We start from the raw sequence: 17,708 nt of genomic DNA on the forward strand, positions 1-17,708 counted from the left end.
CTTAATTGCATACTGAATTAAAGATATAATTATATCTATTGCCATTATCAAGATCTCCCAAGTATTACAAAAGAATAATGAGACTAAAAGCTCAATAATGCTTTCAATATTATTAACCCAAAACTACACACTGCTGCTTTAAAAACTTCAAGTGACTTATATTCATTTAACTTCCTTTAGATGTCTTAAGATGATTGTGCTTTTATACATTCATATATTCCCATTTAAAGAAGATTTTTTCTGAGTAAAAGCTGACTTGATGAACTTGGTTTATGACGTTACAAGAGAGGCTCAACTGTTTTAAAAGTATTGTGTCTGATATGCCAAATGATTCGAAATAGGAAACCAGCTGCGGCTTTTTTTTTTTTTTTTAAATAGGAGAAGCACAGGTGCCTGTTGTAAAACTATATTTAAATATCTGCATGCTTGCTTATATTTGTTTCGTCTTTTGTTCTGACCTCCTGTTTAATTCTGAGTGTCTTGTTATATGTAGGATGAAATTGGGTCGAGAAAATTAGCTTGCCATGTTGCACTAAAAAGGAGCTAAATTAATAAGTCGCTAGCAAATTTTCACTAAAGAAGAAAGTAGTGACAGCTAGCTCGCTAGATGTTTAAATAAACAAAAAAAAAAACACAATGTTATAATAGTAGTAAAGTATAAAGTAAAGTAAAGGAGCATTAAGTTTTCTTCCCCTTTACTCTTTTCCCATGAGGCTTAAAAATAAGATTTATCCCTGTTTTGTTGTGTTCATGTTCATCATTATATGTCTTTGACATGCCACACTCCATAATGGTGGCTAATGTGAAGCTCACAAGAAAGTAGATATAAGTTTTCATAAGTATTTCCGTTTTTACCTACTATGGACAAATTAAATAGTAAAATTATACCCAAAGTAAACAAAGTAAATGGTGATACCAAACCCATTTCTGCTCTCTGAGACGTTCATAACCATCTAAAATGGGAAGGCATTATCCCCAAACACTAATATTCTGTGAAAGGTTATCCCAATAGTGATAAAAACATGTCTCACACTGAAATCCAACAAAGTTCAGACTCATTTTATATCAGACTTGCAGCCAAAAAATATTTCGTTTATTTATATATATTGAAGATGTCCCACAATTTGTTTTCCATTCTGCTGGTCCAGTTTATGGGAAAATAAACTCAATGTAGTTGAATTTGACATAGGAGCCTATAGAAGAGTTTCTAATACATTTACATTTACAGCATTTGGCAGACGCCCTTATCCAGAGCGACGTACATAAGTGCTTAAATCTCTAGCATTGAATACATTAATGCTGGATCACTAAGTTACATACTTAAGATACCATGAGTTTAAAACATTTGTTCAAAGTTACAATGAAAAAGTGTCAAAGGTGTTTTTTTTGTTTTTTGTTTTTTTAAATGCAAAAGATAAGGAAAGAAGTGCTAGTTGAAGTGTTTCCTGAATAAGTAGATCTTCAACTGCCGCTTGAAAATAGCCAGTGACTCAGCTGTCCGGACCTCTAGGGGAAGTTCATTCCACCACCTTGGTGCCAGTACAGAGAAGAGTCTTGTAGTATACTTGCCTCTTACCCTGAGAGATAGATCGGAGGGTGCGGGGTGCAGTGCGAGGAGTGATGAGGGCTTTGAGGTAAGAGGGAGCTGGTCCATTTTTGGCTTTGTAGGCCAGCATCAGTGTTTTGAATCTGATGCGTGCAACTACCGGAAGCCAGTGGAGGGATCGCAGCAGCGGGGTGGTATGCGAGAACTTTGGCAGGTTGAAAACAAGCTGTGCAGCTGCATTTTGGATCATTTGAAGCTAACAGCACTGTATCTGAGGCTCCAAGAAAAAAAATGTATTCAGTTTAAGTAAATACAGCCGCTAGCAACCACCATGAGGTCAATCTGTTAGCTCCATGCAGATGACATGTCATGATCAAGCCTTCACGTGGTCAGTGCTGCAGAAAAGAAGTATTGGCTAACACATTTGAAATGACTGGGTAATGCTTGTCAGATCTGGTATTCATTATGTCACCGTAGTCAAAATCACCTGACTGCTGTGAAACGAATACTGTGAACCACCCAAATAGAGTTTATGTGTTAAATACCTGGCCTTGTTTAACCCCTTATTTCACACCATGATTCACAGGGTTGCATTAATGCAGTGGATTAAAATTAGAACTTGGAAAACCATCTGACCCCATCATTCCATCCTACGTGATGCAGACGTGTGTTGGGTTGCTATGAACTGGCAATGAGGGCAGATAAAAGTATGAAAAGCATGTGTGTGTGTGTGTGTGTGGTTGTGCAAAAGCCATTGGTATAATGTTACTCCTAACTTGTATATTTATTTTCATGCATTAGACACCAGACATTATACATTAGACACAAGATGTTTGAAGATTATCTACAGCAGTAGAAGAAGAATTCTCTAATTAGGAATGACAAGGCCTTCACCCTGTATGTGTGTGTGTGTAAGTGAGAGAAAGAAAGAGAGCGAGAGAGAGAGAGAGAGAGAGAGAGAGAGAGAGAGATTGCCAAAACAAACAAACAAAGATCCTGTCTAAGACTGACTATGTCTATGATCTATAGTTTTATTTGCTTTACTTTTTTCCAAACCACAAGCTGTTCTCAGAATTTTATTTCCACAGTGTATGGTGCACAGCTGAAAGCTGTGGGTGAGAAGGTCTGATCTGTGCCATAGCATTCCTGTGCTCGTGTGAGGCGGCCTTCTTTACATGACTTGTAGAAGGTATTCAGGTTTTTCCACTCTCAGACGTGATTATAGGTAGGGCGAAACATAAAACGAATAATCACCTGAGTAAACGAGCTAACAAACGACACTCAGAGCTATCAACTTACAAAATCTGTGTAATAAAACTAACCACTTCTTTATACAATACCTGACTATATTTAGACGGCTTATCAGTCTGAGTAGAATTACAGCTAGATTTAATAATTTTAGTGTTTTTCTGGAAACACTTTTTTGCCTTCCTATTTTCCTCCAAATTTGGACACCTGCCAAGTCTTACTCCAGCAGTTATAAGTATTTAAATGTCATGTCAAATACACTGTGCCACTGGTTAGAGGTTGTGAGTTCATATCCTGGTACCACCAAAGATTCCACAATGGAGAACTTCATAAAAAATATTAACCTTTAATTGCTCAGTTGTTGTGTTGTCTGTCCTGATTGTAACCTCATGCCATCTTTATTACCCTTCTCTTAAACAGTTACTGCAATCTATACTGATAGCTTTCAGTAGGTTTCATATTATTAGCCCAAAATAGTGATTGTTCTGACTCAAACAAACAAATGCTGTGTAAACAAGCAGCAATATAGCAAAAAAACATGATTCAGAGTAAAAATATAACTTTTTATTTCAAATAATGGTCACTAATCACTTAAACTTTTTAATGGCTCATTTCAACCAGGTGAAAAGATATAAATTCTAATTAATAATTAGCTAGTTCTTAAGTGACACTGGCCACAGACTTATTCAGCATTGTCCACAAGTTTAAACATCAAAATGTCCTAATAGCAGCTAGTTTTCTTGATAAATTAGCCACCACCTTAGTACAATAACTGAACTAACATTAGCTAGTTTGATTTTAGCTAGTTTATCAGCTAATAACTTTACACAGCAGAAAAGTTATCCCTGTATTAGCAAGTTTTCTAAAAACATTAACCACTGGTTTAGCACAATAATTGAATTAATATTACCTGGTTTATTAGCAGTATTGGTCTCAGGTTTACACAGCATAATAGTCAGCCTAGTATTATTTACTTTTCAAGCAACATTGACTAATAGTGTACCTAGCATAATAATTAACCTAGTGTAAGCTACCTTGCTGGCCAAATTGGCTAATTATTTTATTGACATAATCGTTAGCAATGTTAACTATTCCTGTCAAACTGACTATTGGTTTACACAATATATTATGCTAATAGATTTTTAGCTGGCTACCACTTGGTTTTATTTACATGACATAATATTTCTAGTGGTATAAACATTAGCCAAGCAAACCAAACTAGCTAGCTAAGTTATAGCTAATTTTTTGACAGGTAGCAGTCAAATGAAATTAGGTCTCTGGCAACAGGAAACTGATTGATTCTGTACCAGTTACTGTATGTTACTCTGCAGACAAACCTTTGTAGCATTTTGTCAAGATTATTATCCAGTACTAAGTTTAAAAATGTTTCACAGCTCAGGATCATCATTAAAATGTTCACTAGCCATCAAACTGATTCTCTTCTCTTCACAGTTCATTGGTTACTCTGAAGATGTGAGATATGTGAGATATTATATAATAAAGAGTAAAGTCTACTCTTTATATTTATGGTATAAGCAAAATAGTATAAGGTCAAAATATTGAAAAAATTCGTTGAAACACAATGTTATAGAATCTGAGTGTTATAGAATTTTCCTTCAGTCTTAGAGTGCAGGATGTGGCACTACAGTGTGGTTCAAAAAAACTCTATAATGTGTCTATTACATTCTCCATACACATGACTTCATCTCTCTAGGTTTATTCGATCTAAAGTGTGCATAACTCTGTAAAGTAAATAAGAACCACTCTGTCCTGTTTAGTGCTCAAACCTAAGCCCTTATTTACAACACAAAACTCCAATAGGATTCCTAACATCAACACATTTCCTCTCTGGTTTTAGTGAAATGGAACAAAGCTTCAAGACAAAAAGATGAGATGGACAATAAACAGTGATCATTATCTGCAGGCAAATGTAGGAATGTAATTATATTTTTCATGGTTAATAAAACACTTTATAATGTGATATCATAGATCTAATGGATTATAGGGAAGGGAAGGGGCTGCTTAGTGACTAAGCCGCTGGATTACTGATCTGATCACGAGTTCAGATCCTGTTAATGCTGGGTGCTTAAGCAAGACATTTCGCCCTTGGTTATATAAATATGATAAATGTGAGTCTTTCTGGATAAGGCCATTTAGATTTACATTTTATTGTGGAGCAATTGAACAAGTTTTACTTTCCTTTTAACTTACATTATATCAGCTACAGCTCACACACCAGCCTCTTATTTATTCTCTTTTAAAGACATTCCTGTGCAAGAATCTGTCTGACCTCAGACTATTACAAAGGTCTGACACTGGAGACTCCTTCCCAAAATGCTCCTGTCAGAGCTGATGCATGAGAAATTTAAACATCACCATTTGGCCAATCAAAATAAAAAATTGTATAAAACATATTCCTAATTTTCGTTCTCATCGTTCCATAGTGCAACGTCAGGTCTAAATTTGTAATGCCTTATTGTATTTAATGTGTTAAACATCCTGTGTGATATTTTGTTTTCAGTTATTATACTTTCACTTTCAGAATTTTGAGGAGGTTTGAGATAAGCCAGAAACAAACCCAGTCAAACACAGTATGCTGGAATGAAGTAGTGGAAGTGAAGCAGTGGTTGTGTGGCTCCGCTAGTGAGCAATGCCGTTTGTTCCTCCTTCATCTGATAAGAAAGTAAGTTTTTTGTTTTGTTGCTGCGTGAATGTAAATTCCACTCTCCAGCTCTCTCAAACATTACAAGACATGCTGAGCGAATGTAAAAACAGTCACACAACAACACGCCGCATTTTCCTCTGTGGATGTATGTACAGGCATGTGTGTGTATGGTGTGTGTATGTGTGCATGTGCATGTGTGTTTGTGTACGTGTGTGAATGTGTGCGTATGTATGAGTATGTGTGTGCATATGTGTGCGCACGTGCATGAGTGTGTGTGTGTGTGTGTGTGTGTGTGTGTGTGAGTGTATGTGTGTGAGTGTGTGTGCACTCACAGAACTGGCGTCTCTTGGCATTGTGGAGGGTCTTGCTGGACTCACACCACACAGTGACACAGTCCTCCAGCAGCCGGAAGCTGCGGTGTTTCTGCCAGCGTGAGGAGCGCACCTTTACCATCCTGGAACCCTGCAGCATCACACGCACATCCTCATCTTCCAGCAGGTCTGCAGACAGACCACATATACAAAGAACTTTGAGGAAAAAATCTATGACAAACAAACCTTAAAACTTGAAAAAATGTGTCTAATAAATCTTTGTGCCTAAAAAAACCTTTAACTTTCCAACATTTTCCACATTTTTTCCCCACACTTTTGTATGATTTTTGCCAAATCCTGTGGCTCATGTGAGCTTTAACAGAACTGCTAAAGTGCAAATAATAATAAAAAAAGAATATTAGTTGAGTTAAATTGTAGGCTGCACTTATGGGGGGTGGGGGGTGGGTGGCTGGGACTTGCTATGTAAAGCTTCAGGACGATAAACCTGGCCAAAAATGAACAAATATTTTAAAGAATCATTTCCCACAATTTGTCATTATTACACATTGATGTTGACTCTGCTCCTTAAAGATGACCAAGATTAAGAGGAAGAAGAACCTTGTGATTGACTTCTTTCTAAGTTGTTTTTCTTACAGGAGACATGAATTCTTTATCCAGCACCCCTGCTCAGTGGGGTAAATCCTGTGTGGCAATACTACACACACACACACACACACACACACACACACACACACACATTCCTCCTGTCCCAACAGAGACCTGTATTTATGTGGTGCTGTGTCAGTAATTAGTGCTCTTCCTAACACTGACTCATACGATATTACCACAGTACTAACAGCTGGGTTTCAAACAGTTTTTGCGAACAGACGCACACATTAGTAGGAGTATCAAGTCAGTGGTCACCGTGGGTTCTGTCATAGGACTGAGATGAGGTATAGTCAAAAGATTAGGGTGGTGTGTGTCAAAAGAAAATAAAACCAGCCTATAAGAAAAGAGTGAGATAGAAGTTTAACAATACAGTGAAATGAAAAGAACCCTTTGTGTGTGTGTGTGTGTGTGTGTGTGTGTGAGAGAGAGAGAGAGAGAGAGAGAGAGAGAGAGAGAGAGAGAGAGAGAGAGAGAGAGAGAGAGAGAGAAAGACTATAATTAGATTTCCAGTAGTGTAAAAATAAGTACTATTTGTCAGAGGAGAAAAGGTGTGTGTGTGGGTGGGGGTGGGGGGTCTTATGTGTAAGGAAAAGAAACTTCTATTCAGTACGGGAAGACAAGGAGACTGGACCTGGCAGGTCAAGTGGAACTTCCATTAGTTCTCCGAGACAGGAAGACTACACTGTGATTGATGGATTAGATACAGTGATGACTTTCACAGAGAAGTGAATTCTGCCTGATTCTGTTAGAGCAAAATCTAAACAACTCAGCAAACCAATTCCTGGTTAATTTTCTTGTCGAAATAAAATTGCTAGCTCCGTCCCTTATCTGTAACTACGGTAACATCTCATATGATTTGAGTCATGTGATTTGGTTAAGGGTTGTAATGGCTTGGATCAGTGTAAAAAAACAAACAAACAGACAAACATACAGTAAAGAAAAACAGCAAAATGAATTACAGACACACTGATTGGAAAGATATATTTCAGATCACATAAACAAAATTCTAAATTCAATGACACAAGTCTACACTGGAAAAAGTCTTTTCTCTCTTTCTGATCAAATGTCGGTCATTCTTGCATGAAGCCGTGGGATATACTGAATGAACTGAAAAAAAAAAAGAAAGAATTTCTTTTGCTGTTATTTATGCTGTCTTTTAAAGATGATTTAAAAAAATGAAATAAAATCCTTGGATTATGTGTGAAATCATAAGCCACGGGATGCACATCGCTATCCTGTCCTGCTCAGTTTAGAGTCAGTTCACTGGTGCGTGTCAGCTCTATAAGGCTGATTTAGAAAGGTTTTTGCATGCTACTCAGGCAGGAGGAGACATGGCGTTAAAACCTCCCAGATGCTGCTGTAGACATTGGATCAGCCATCCATCTATCCATCCATCATTAAGCTCAGAGGAGTCTCTGAGTCTTGCTGCACACTCTTGATTATAAGAATCCATAAACTGTGAGTCTATATTTATGGATTTATTAAGAAAGTGCATGACCATATTAGCTCAATCCCCAAACTGGGCTTAACTGACCAGAGATGCCTAACAAATTCTTTGCTTCTCATTCTTTGGTGTGGAAAACAGTGTTTTGCTTCTCAAACCAGTGTGGAAAACATGGCACATGGCAAGATGTAGTGCATTATTAATACCCAGATGATTGTTTAAACCCCATAAAAAATGAACTGTGGACTTTTACATTCTTTGGTCGCTGCAGCTTTTAACAAACTGACAAGTAAGACCTTTGTGTCCATAGACACAAATTAGTAGGAAAAAAAATTATCATTTATCATTTTCAAATTTATCATTTAAATGACATTTATCATTTCAATTCCGTGTAAAATGTTAGTGATTAAATGGAAGCTTTACCACTCTACACACGCTAAACTGCATAAATACTTAATTACAGTGTAATAATACAGTGCAGAGAGCAGAGTATACCAATTGAGACACATCTCCTAGACTCTGGGACTAGATATACAAAAGTTCCTGGATACCAAAAAGCGTTTGCTGGCATCTTTCTCCCACTCCATCTGTCTACTCACATCATAGTCTTCTCCCTCATCCTTACTCAGCAATGGTGTGGGTTTCATTTCAGCTTTGGAGGGATATTTTTAAACAGTTTAAACTGCATTAGAAAATGTGTTGGGAATTGAATATACCAAATAATTCTACACTGAACAGAGAGCACTTAGTTGTTGAATATGTTTATTACCAATACTACTAAGAGAATTAATTTGAATTATAATGGGGCATCAAGGTAGTGTTGTTAGCCATTAAATGTAATACAACATTTGCACCAATGCACCAAATTCAACTTCAACAAGCCATTAACAAGTGGGGGATATTCACACAGAGACCACTTTAACTACAAAATAAATTCCAATGATCCCATGAGTACGGATTTATTTCAAGAACATTATTTTGATTTTTAAAACAATAGTTTTTGGAGCCACAGAGTTTTTAATTCCTGAACACAAAGAACACGCATTTGGTACACACATGGTGTGTCCCAAGAGGCTGTAGTGCTTTCACTCCTACATATAATATCTTTAATAATGCAGGTTGTTATTACCACCAGTATAACACAATAAAAATAAAAAATCATAGACTCCCTGGCTAAGCTTCACAGAACCCTGAAAGCCACTTTGAGAACCGCTGCTTTAGGAGACATGAGGTTATAGGTTTTATTTCAAAAGAACTTAGAAAGCTATCAGTGAACTGCATTTTCAAGATGTTCAAACTGTCAAAGAAATCAAGATGAGAGGAACAATCAAGACAGAAAATGCAGTAAAACACTCAGGAAACTGTCTCCATCTGAGGGACAACTGTTAAAGGTCATTCCTTATGGGATGGAAAGAAATCTTGACAAATCCTTGCTGAGCATCTGGTGGATTCATCTGGCACCAATGGTCGTGCAGCTAAGAGTTCACTTTCTTGAGAAAGTGGCAGAAAGTCTTACGGAGTCCCAATGTGAGGTTTTGGACTCACAGAGCGACGTGTATTTCAGGAAAAAGAACTGAACAAAGTACTGACGTCTATTGTCATTTTGTCAGATTTCTGTGAAGCATTGAGGAAAATTCAAGAGTTCAGTTTTGTTGAAAATAGCCAAGTGACTTTCAGAGTACTGACTTCCTGAAAACACTGCAAGCACAATTAAGATCTGGAGTGGACGTCTATTTGGAGATTAGACAACTGCAGTATCAAATCAGCTACTTCAGACCACTGACATAAACGTAACAGACACTTGATTTTATCATTTACAATGTAAACACAGCCAAAGTCAAATGAACTCCATTAAGTTTGGAAGTAATTACTGCAAGGATGCAGATATCAAAGTCTGAAAATCTGTTAGTGTCAGATATCAGACAATATTTGATATATTTTCTAATCTAAACCACTGATGTGTTTTATTTTGTTTATGAGTCATTATATTGACTGCTTTACAGATGGCTAAACGTGAACACGTGACAAGATCTATTACAGCAATTAACACATAATCAAGTGAAATACATCATCAGTTGTATAGAAAAAAAACATAAATGCTTCCAGAAATTTAACCATAATCCTTGTTTTATAGCAATGGACATGGCAGTATGGCAACAGCAGGTAACTTTTAATGGTTAACCATCAGTGAATAGTTATGCCTATAAATAATGTGGACCAATTTCAAGAGAGGTTATATTTTGTTTCATAGTAGTGCTTCATGTTACCTAGTTCACTAGTGCCACTGCCTGAATAGATAAAGACGTGTCTGTCCAATGTGCTTTAAATATATTTTTATCAGGAGGGCTAATATTTAGGGCAATAAATTCCACACTATTTTGTGTCTCATCTCATTTCAAGATCTAATAAAACTTCTTCATTCCATTCTTATTGTCAATTCAACAAACGAAATGTAAAATAGTTACAAAAATAATATGTGGCTTTGGCTTATTTCACATTCTGTCTTTTCTGTCTTCTCTTAGTGAAGACAGATACTGAGACAAATCTGCTGAAAGACAGCACAGAAAACACTGCCTTCTGGTTATTTAGTACAGATGTGAAAAGCAGCTCCTCAGGCAGTCTGAGCTAAAGGGCAGTGAATATAAACATGTCTCGCCTCTCATGTCTATAACAAAGCAGCAGTGAAGAATGAGACAGTGGAAAAAGATCCAGGGTTAAGGATTAAGGACAAAAGTGCGATAGGTGGACGGGTATGAAGCTGAGTACGAAAAAGAAAGGAAAGGCGCTCTGAAGTCATGAAATCCTGAACTAACAAAAGTACAGAAAACTCACACTAAACACAAATTATCTTAATGGAAATCTAATGATAGTTGTTTTGGACATACTACATAATAAACATTTAAACCATAAATTACATCATACGTTACAGTAACACCATACGTTACAGATGCAGCGGATAGAGAATAAAAAAAAAAGTGCTGGACTATTTCTGTCAAAAGATTGCAAGCAAAGAAAGAGATGCACACGGAGGACCTCGTCTCTCTCAGCACTGTTGGAAAACAGCCAGTGGTATCTCAGAGAAATTGGCACTCACCACAGCAACCACAGAATGGACTCGAATAACGTTTCCCGGACATCTAGGCCATCGCATGTGTGTAGCATATGAGCTTGTGTGTTTGTGGTTAAGCAGTTCTTACTTGGCATGCTTTGTCACCGTAAGGCAGTTTGTCTGATTAATGAGAACAGAAAGTGCCAAATAAAAGGCAGAAAGACTGAGAGAGAGCAAGAGAGAGAAAAAGAAAAAGACAGACAGATAGACAGAGAGAGAGAGAGAGAGAGAGAGAGAGAGAGAGAGAGAGAGAGAGAGAGAGTTTTCTTCTCTAGCCAGAAGTTGTTCCTAGCTTCACCAGAGTAACTGCTCTATTCAGTGTGAACATTCAAGCAATAGAGATCTTCATTCCTTTTTTAGTTTGTGGATGATCGCGCTCTCTCTCTCTCTCTCTCTCTCTCTCTCTCTCTTTCTTCATCCTCGAAATGTCATATTTTACTACAGCGACATTATGTCATACTTCTAAAAAGAGCAACTTGCATAATCACTTAATGCCATGTTCCACATTGTAGCAACACAAACATAACTAAATAACTAAGAGGCTTCAAACTCCCAGAACTCAGAAAAAAACAACGACACATCTATGAGTACATCTAGAGTAAAAGAGCACAATCACCACTCACTTGAATTGCACTACACTGAATGATTTTCAGCTTGAATCCAAGTGCAATTTTAACAAAACCAGAAAAGTTTGTTTCAGCAATCCAATTTTATCACTGAATCTGGTTCTAATTCCACGGATGGAAAAAAGAAATAAAAGCTTCAATGATACCAATAAATATGATGATATCACATAATACAAATATGCACAAGATATGCACAGATTAATTATTTTTTTTTTTTTTTTTTTACAGTCAAAGTGTTCCTAGGCTGCAAAGAAAGTTTGTGCACCCCATCATACTAAACTCCTCCACAAAAAAAGAGAAGTCTGGAGAAAGCTGCAAAGGTTAATCAACAAAAGAAAGGCTGTGTTTTAGCTTATTCCTTTGTTTCACAGACCCCAATGAAACATTCAGCATATCTTGCTCATGGGATTTACAGTTAGAGCCAAAAAAATTCTCAAAACAATGGGTTTGAAATTCCAATTTCCAAATTCTCTGATGGTCAGAGTTGATAAACAGAAGAAAAGAACTATAATAAGTTCGAATAAAATCCTGTTACATTTGTGGATAGGAATTTTGTGTCTCAGACAGTGACCAGCATTTGATCCTTCAGTAGAGTTCAATACAAATCATGCGATCCAGGTGAACTAATTGTAAACTGAAAAAATCTTTAATATGGCATTATTTTATGTACTATATTATTAATATAAATATATGAACTTTAAATATAAAAGGTTTTTAAGGAATTAAGAGCACCATCTGCTTTTTTGCGATTTGGGACAAACACTAAAAACGACACTGAATTTGCCTGCCATGGGACAGCATTTCTCCCCTCCAACCAGTTTAAAAAACACCAGAAATAAAATGGAAGAATTCATGACCATTCATTAGGATCTCTTCCTGACAATCTTCTTTTAAACTATGAATTTAATATCTCCATTCCTCACCCTCGTGTGGCTCATTTAGTTCCTGAGACAGAAAACAGGTCATTAATGCTAAAAATAAGGACAGTTCACTTGTAACCAGATACAGCTGCGGAAATGTGTGGTAATTCTTCTTGTTGTTGTTTTATGTTAATCATAAGAACACTTTACATTACTGCAAATAAACAGGTGAAAAAGATCATTTCCTAAATTAAATACATTTCCTGTGTGCTGTGTGCTGGATAATCTGCTCCTACACAATAGAGCCGAAAAAGAATAAGAGCTTAAATATGAAGTTAAATATGAAGTTTCTAACTCTCGTTACACAAAACTGCATCAAACATGATTGTGTTCTGTAATTGAAGAGATTCAGAAAGGATTCTTTTTACCTATTTGAGGATATGTGCTATGGGATAAATAAAACAAAAAAAAGAAAATAGAAGAAAAAAAAAGGAGAAAATACTGTTATAAAAATTGTTATATAATTCAAAACTAGAACCCAGTTCATGATAATATGTCTCGACAATGTACATTGTGTGTGGTTTCTTACGTGGTCACCGGGTAAATAATGTACAGTGACGAGCGTGATTATGTATTGTGTGTCTTTACACTCTGTAGTGATTTCAGTGGTAGACATCCAATACCTTAAGAGTCAACTATAATCATTGAGGGCCATAAAGCCATTCACTGGGTCATATCCATAACTTCCAACGTCATATAACCAAACACATGGCTATAGATACCCAAGAAAAGCTATTTTGTTAAGGCGTGTGCTAAATGAGAGCTGTGTTAAATGGGAACTCTATTATCTGGTGGCCCATTGAAGTTGAAATGATGTGTGTAGAGTTTCGGCCTCTGCCTCTAGCTGTGTTTAGAAAAAAGCACACTCGCATGGTTATAGCTATATAGATAAGAACTATGTCAACTATGTTTGCAAAGTCTAAAAAGCTTTTATAAATGAGTAGAAAAAAGAGTAAAAATTTAAATCTGAGTAAGCAGCTTGCATGTTATAATGCAATACAGTTTATAAGTAAGTTTCTGTCATAAATACAGCGACCAATATTAGCCTGAAAATGGGGCATGCTGTGAGAATTATTTTCTTAATGTGTTTTATTGTAATCGTGTCTAAATGTGTCTTGTAAATCAGTCTACGTATTTAATTTGAAGACTGATAGTAAATGTGGCAAATTGTAGAGTAGCGATACTGTTGTGATTTCCTGATTTGGACTTCTGATGATGTGTTTTAAAATTAAAAGCACATTGTGATAAATCACAATCACTCTGATGTGGAAATTTGTCAGTGCCAGGACTTAAACTAGGCTTTAAAACAAATGCTAGCAGGCAGAATTGCCTAATCACAGGTTTCCCAATTGGTTGAATAATCCATTGGAATAATGCATGCTGGGTGAGCATGAAAGAAGCATGAATTATCTTTTATGGATAAAACCATAACAACACATTATTTTGGATTCTGTTAAAATGTTGAGGCTGAGAGATAATACATGCTATAATGTACATCAGATGCTGTTTTCTATTGACACTTTTCGAGTCAGTGAGCTACTAATCGTGGTGGGTGGCCGAAGAGCTCAGAGGTGAAGAGAGTGATTGAGAGAGAGAGAGAGAGAGAGAGAGAGGGAGAGGGAGAGAGAGAGAGAGAGAGAGAGAGAGAGAGAGAGAGAGAGAGAGAGAGACCGAGAGAGAGGTCAACGTGAAAAGGGCAAAAAACGTGGGAGTAAATGAGCTGTGAGTTAGAATGAGAGATGAGGGATTGAAAAGTTCGAGAGTTTGTAAGCGTCACACATATGTGACCACACGCATGCGCATAAACAGAAAGAGAAAGTGCCAAATATCGTGACATTAGCTGACCAGAGCCACAACCCAGGAGTCTGCAGGAGAAGTGGAAGGAAGTGGAAATTAAAACCTACACTGAAAGCTACACTGTACAAATAAGGCTTAAATTAAATATAAAACATGACAGTAAAGAACTTTACACTATATTTACACAGTAAAGTACTGTAACATTTTAAATACTGTAGTATGACACATTACTCAGTGTCTTCTGAGGAAGAATACAACTAAGATAAAGGGAGGGTATGAGATTCAACGATCTAACCTGGGCAGGTCATCAGTTCTGGGATCTGAATCCCCAGTCTTCAGGTCTGTAACTCAAACCCTTAACTATTGATCCACAACAAATGGAACAACAAGACAAAACCGATTCATACAATCTTTTGGTGTAATTGATTCAGGGACTGAAGAGGTCAAGTCAATGAGAGCTAAGAGCACTAAGAGCATTTGTTGTTATGATGCAGCAGTTAGGGCTTCGAGTCTTATTACAAAAGATTGTGAGTACAAATCCCTAACAAAATCCCATGGTTGAATTCTTGAGTAAGACCTTTAACATTCTGCTCAATTGTATCCTCCCTCAGCCAAATGAGCAAAATATATATCAGATGATATTAATTGTCTATACAATCGCGTTACTCATTAACGTAATTTTTTATTGTACTCAACACGAGACTCTTTTAATTGCCAATTTTATTCTCATCTGCACTATAGACAGAAATATTATTGTATTATTATTATTGTACATATTAGGCATCGGTCAGAATAAAAGGGCAATTTTTTAGGAGAGTTTAAACAAAACTCTTTAAACTCCACAAATTAGTTATGGAATAAGTATTTGTTTATGAACCTGGGTCAGGATCAGAATCACCAGAACAATATTGGGAGCTTTTATTCACTCCAGATATTAACTAAATAAGTAACACATGGGCAGACGAACAAATCAGCAACTCAGAAACATACTCTGTCTTTCCATTTCACCTTCTCCATCTTAGCTAATCCATCTCTATTGAGTTATTAAGCTACTTCCACTTTGCTTAATGTAATATCACCAAAACAAATACCTGTGATGTCATCTGTACATTACAGTTACATTAAATCCAAAGTGATTAAACACTACAATCTCTGGGTTGCAGTGTTAGCTTGTTAAATCTTATTAAATCTGTATGAAATAAACAGATAAAATTGTACAAAGTTTTGTAAAATCTGTGCAAAGTTAACTATTAAGTGGGATAGTTTAAGTATTAAGTAGGAGTGTTTCAACACATTACGTACAACTATCAAATACAAGTCCAACTTTAAGCAAATATTCAAACAAGATAGTGTTTCCCATGTGCTCATACTGTTAGGGTAATGGTGTTTCAAATCTTTCCTAAATAGAAGAAAATTATACACTTTATTACCTTTAATATTTACCTGTGTGCTTAAAACTACATAATTTTAACACAGACTAGGAATGCTCTTGTCTTTTAATTAATTCATTTTTTTTTTTCAATTAAGATGCCAAAATTTTTAAACCCACACTTGAAGCTTCAGTAGAGGTTAATGATGGGTTTGAAGTTATTACAACCTATCAGAAGAGTCACATATATTGACATTCCTGCACTTCAGCATGTCAGCTTGTGTACAATGTTGTGAGTTCAAATCTCAGCACAACCAAGCTCCCTTGGGTAAGACATTCACCTGCTCGGGTGTATCATGTCTCGGTTGTAAGTCGCTTTGGACAAAAGCATTAGAAAAAAATTAATATAAAGACATTAAAACACGCTTCTGTGGTTTGTCTCATAACTGAATTTATTCCAACTATATAGACGCTCTGAAAGAAGTAAAAATATTTCTTTCTAGTCACCAAGTAAAAGTTGTGTTAAAACTTAAAAACTTAAAAAACAATTACAGAAATGAATAAAGAAAATTATGATTAGTATAAATTTGAATCAATAAATCAATTATTATTAATAAAAAAATATAAATATTTTATAATTAAAAAAATAAAAATTTAATTATAAAAAGATGGTGCAAAATCCAATTTAGATTTTAAATATTTTAAAATACTACCAAAGTGATTTGCTTATAATGCTGATACTGAAAATTGTGTTTCTTCAGCAAACACAAATAAAAGGGACTATGACAGATTCTGAACTTGTTTGGTCACAAATTGATCAGAATATACTAAATCGTATCGTATCGGATCCAATGATATATCGTGCGGTTTCATAGCAGATTCAAGCTACACTGTACATATAAGGCTTAAATTAAATATAAAACATGACAGTAAAGAACTTTACACTATATTTACACAGTAAAGTACTGTAACATTTTAAATACTGTAGTATGACACATTACTCAGTGTCTTCTGAGGAAGAATACAACTAAGATAAAGGGAGGGTATGAGATTCAACGATCTAACCTGGGCAGGTCATCAGTTCTGCGATCTGAACCCCCAGTCTTCAGGTCTGTAACTCAAACCCTTTCTTCAGATTCATTTGTATGATCGAATTCTGAATCGTACCGTTATGAATCGGAATCGTTTCGTATCGAATCGTAGCAGTTACGAATCCTGAATTTTACAACTTAATGTAGGAAATAAAACTGCTAATGAACACTGCACACGTATGAAGTATTCTACCGAACTCAAACGCGTAGCCATGGCGACCCGTTTTTCTGTGACGTATTGTTTTGTATCGCTGTTGCTTTCGAAACTTTTTCTGCTTACCGAGTCTCCTCAGAGGATCCGAGCTCTTCGACTCGCAGGCTTTGGGCTGTTCGTTCTGCGACTCCGCTGCTTTCTTCCTCCGCCCCAGCATGCTTCTTCTGTCCGAGCTGCTTCAGTCGCGTCTTTACGAGTTTACTGTCACGGCGACTCTGTTTTCTAAAAGCACTTTAGTCACTGTAAATCACTGCGCCCTGTCTGGGGTTGCCAGATTGAACAGATTTCTCCAGAAGATATTAGAAAATAACTTAAATACACCATAGAAATAAACTGGGCTGTAGAATAACTAATAACGGTGTATATGTAGGGAAAAAAGGGCTTAAAGTACACAAACTCAGAAAAAAATAATGTTACTAGTTATAGTCAACGTTTGGATCCATCTCTTTTTTAGGGCCCGGGTGAAAAGTTCAATCCCTGTGAAGATACAGTCCTGATAAATCCTTCTTCAGTTCTGCACAACTCTTGTTCTTATAGAGTCTCCTGACTGCAGTTTCTAAAAGCGCTCCGAAACATGAGTCCAGAGCAGGGGTTGCCAGATACAACCCCAGAGCAAGTGTTGCCAGATAAAACTGGATTGTCGTGTTTGGATTTAAATGTTCGCTTAACCTGAACAAGTCCACCCCGAAACCATCTGAT

The 17,708-nt window shown here is 36.4% G+C and overlaps 1 protein-coding gene across 1 annotated transcript in view; it reads right to left on the bottom strand.

Moving 5' to 3' along the window:
- The window catches only part of plcd3a (phospholipase C, delta 3a), a 34,174-nt gene extending 16,623 nt beyond the window's left edge, over positions 1–17,551 (bottom strand). Inside the window, exons 1-2 of the mRNA XM_060892703.1 lie at positions 17,076–17,551; positions 5,792–5,959 (exon numbers count right to left, since the gene is read on the bottom strand). Of these exons, the coding sequence (XP_060748686.1) occupies positions 5,792–5,959; positions 17,076–17,166 (259 nt within the window). The 5' untranslated portion in view covers positions 17,167–17,551. The remainder of the gene's footprint in view (positions 1–5,791; positions 5,960–17,075) is intronic.
- Between the last annotated feature and the right edge of the window lie 157 nt (positions 17,552–17,708).

This window comes from Tachysurus vachellii, chromosome 18 (genome assembly GCF_030014155.1).
Source record: "Tachysurus vachellii isolate PV-2020 chromosome 18, HZAU_Pvac_v1, whole genome shotgun sequence".
Classification (NCBI taxonomy): Eukaryota; Metazoa; Chordata; class Actinopteri; order Siluriformes; family Bagridae; genus Tachysurus; species Tachysurus vachellii.